The 3298-nt window shown below is 33.7% G+C and overlaps 1 protein-coding gene across 1 annotated transcript; it reads right to left on the bottom strand.

Annotated features, from left to right (window-relative positions):
• Window positions 1-292: 292 nt before the first annotated feature.
• LOC139519338 (beta-1,3-galactosyltransferase 5-like) lies at window positions 293-2982 on the bottom strand. The gene has a single exon (XM_071311340.1). The coding sequence runs from the start codon at window positions 2950-2952 to the stop codon at window positions 1861-1863; it is 1092 nt and encodes a 363-aa protein (XP_071167441.1). The 5' UTR covers window positions 2953-2982; the 3' UTR covers window positions 293-1860.
• Between the last annotated feature and the right edge of the window lie 316 nt (window positions 2983-3298).

The raw sequence follows: 3298 nt of genomic DNA on the forward strand, positions 1-3298 counted from the left end.
TAACATTAGTACACCGGTGTTTAAACGACGAAAATCGATTGAGAGAAAACAAATCCGGGTTACAAACCAAACACAGAGGGAAAAACATCAACCACAAGAGGAAAACAAAGGAATAACAGGAACACCGAAGTTCTACAAAAAACAAACACATATAAATAAATACGATTTGATAACAATTGTCATACTTCTGACTTGATACAAGAAATTGTAAGAAGAAATGGTGGGTTAAACATGATTTAATGGCTTGTCAAACCTACCGCTAAGAAATTGAGAAACGCACAAAACATAATATAATTATCGAAACAAAATGCAAGCAACAGATCAACGTGGAATATATTGCATCAACGACAAATACCACAGGATATTGAAAACGGTAAAGCTCTCACGTAACTAACATGCAATCTCGAATTTTATACAATTATTTTTCCAGAACAATTTTCCTGACAATGACGGTATGGAATGCAATTTTGTTATTATTTTGACAGCAAACAATAAGACATAACATATTATTCAACCAAAACCATAACATAAATAAACAAAAATACATGAATGTTGAATGTACAAAATACCAATGTAAATTCACTCTTGGTATAACAGTCATATTCAGAATAGATGACGTTAGGTACTTAGCATACATACGACATAGATGTTGCACCACAATCTATGACGAGGTTAACATTATAATTTTGTTACGACATCGACACATCGAACGGATCAACTAATTTGTGATGGTGTCCATACAGTTTATAGAGTGTCAATTTTAATTTGTCCTCCTCATAACTCTCTTGGAGCAGTCTCTGCATAAGAATGCACTCCTGTATATGAAGTCAGAATAGTGTGAACATGCACGAACATGACGTGTCAATTGAGATATGACATACCATAGGACGGAGTAGCGGGTATGTTATTGCTGAGAAATAAGAAATTGATAATAGGGAAGTTGAAAACAGCCTGTTTGTCATAAATTTTGGTGTGAAGTCGTCCATCTGTTTTCATTATTGGGTAAAATATCAAGCCATGAAGCAGTCCTTTTTGTATCAGTAGTATCCTTAATGTCAAGTTCACTTATTGACATTTAGAAGGTTCTAAAAGAATTTTGATTCATACTAGTACAACGACAGATAAACCAGAAGGAGTGCACGATTAGTACCAATTAGGATACCGACTATCAGTGAAATATCAATTCTCCAAAACTGAACAAATATATTGTTGATTACAAAGTTCATCATTTTGATAATATCATATTTACTGTATTTACTGACATAAGCAATGTGGTTCTTCACAAACGAAGAGTTATTATAACCCCAAAACAAGAAATTTATATCTACGATTCCCATTTTTTATAGAAAAAGTTTAAATTTGTTTAATGAGATGATTATTGTAGTGTAAAGCGTGGAAAATCAAAGATCCTAATGTTGCTGCAGAATTGCAAAGATTGTGTTCGACTATTTAGCAGTACAAGCAGCACAAGCATGTTGAATAAATAGTATGGTTTTGTTGAAGATCCATTGGTGACCCGGAGTTGTTTTCCGCCCATGATATCAGGCCATGCTCACTGACAGCTAAATTTGTATCCTTATAACAATTGTGACAATTTGATAGATATATTGCGATGTGTCATGATAATTGCTTTAAACGGCACAAGATAGGAAAATACTAAATTTGTTCCCCATGATTCAAGTTCGCCAATGATGTCTTAGTACATGTATATACAAAATTATAATACTGTTATTTTTAAGCTTTACGGATATTGATCCTAATGAAATTTTAGATATTTCATACGTTGTTCATTATTCATATTATTGGGTTTACTCATCTATAAAAACATCAACATACATTGTATATTTTTCCATAGTTCAGTCATATTATGTTTGCATTACAAGGTAACTCCCAAATACGTCTCAACATGCTGACTGATACTTGATGAATAGTTACTAACTTATTATCGTTGTTTTTACAATGGACAAAATCATAAGCTAGCATAAAACCGCCTAAAGGGTGTAATCTTAATCCAAGTTTTTTGATACACAAAGCAACAAACACATCTTCCAGATGAAAAAACGGAACACTTTTTGATATTTCAACTATTTTAGTGATAACGTTCAAACTGGTAACGTATCCAGTACCAGAACAATAACCCGGATATGTTTTTTCTGGATAGCTTTCAAATGAAACATACCATTTGGACCTTTTATCTCTTACAGGACTTGCAACACGTTGACATCTTCCTCCAACGGCATTCTGTAACGCATTTGCGTTCTCCTTTATGACTCTTTTTAGCCCAGGAATATGCACGTACACATCATCATCCGTTTTCATAACGAACTGTGCATTTTGACAGCGTTTTGTTGCCCATTGAAAACTCATCAATGTTTTATAAGTTAAATTATTGTATGCGTCTTTAAAACTTCCCAAAATGATATCCATTGTTTGTAAGTTTTCTTCCTCTAGTTCTTTAGTCATTGGCGATTCTCCAAGTAGAAATACGTATCTGATATTTCCTTTGTTATTTTTTGTATGCCTCAACCAAGTATCTCTCATAGCGTTTCGACTTAACTTATTTTGCGGAGAAGACGTTATCATGATTAGTATATCGATAGACTCGTTACTAGGTTTACAAATTTCTTCATTATCGATTATTAAGTGAATGCTTTCTGAGAAGCACCTAGTACATTCATGTTGTTTGTCTGTTTGATTCAGTTCAAACGTTTTTGGCATACTTGTGTGTAATGTTTGAAGAGTTGAGACAGTTTTAATCGTTGGAAGAATTACTTTCGTGTTACCTGTAGCATCATATAACAAAACTGGTTTTCCATAAAGCGTTAATGATCTGACGTTGGTGAAAATATAACAGAACATTGTAAAAACAAGTCCGAGTGATATACTATATGGAAGCAGGCGTACAACTGTTGTCTGGAAATTCCTCTTCTTCATGTGAATTATTTTAAGCATGGTGTCTAGTTTACCTATTAGAAGGTTCTACGTACATCTGAAAAAGCAGTTATATACAACATGAACGATTTCAAATCAAATACATACAAAATAGGAGCGAAAGAAACGAGAGGGACAATCAAACTCATAGATCGAAAACAAACTGACAACCCCATGACTAAAAATGAAAAAGACAAACATACACATAATAGTACACAACAAACAACTTACACAACAAAATATTAAGCAATACGAGCCCCAACAAAAACCGGGGATTATCTTAGGTGCTCCGGAAGGTTAAGCAGATTCTGCTCCACCTTTAGCACCCACTTGTGCAGCAAGATTTTTTCTAAACCAACACTTTCTT

The sequence above is a fragment of the Mytilus edulis genome, chromosome 1 (assembly GCF_963676685.1).
Source record: "Mytilus edulis chromosome 1, xbMytEdul2.2, whole genome shotgun sequence".
NCBI lineage: Eukaryota > Metazoa > Mollusca > Bivalvia > Mytilida > Mytilidae > Mytilus > Mytilus edulis.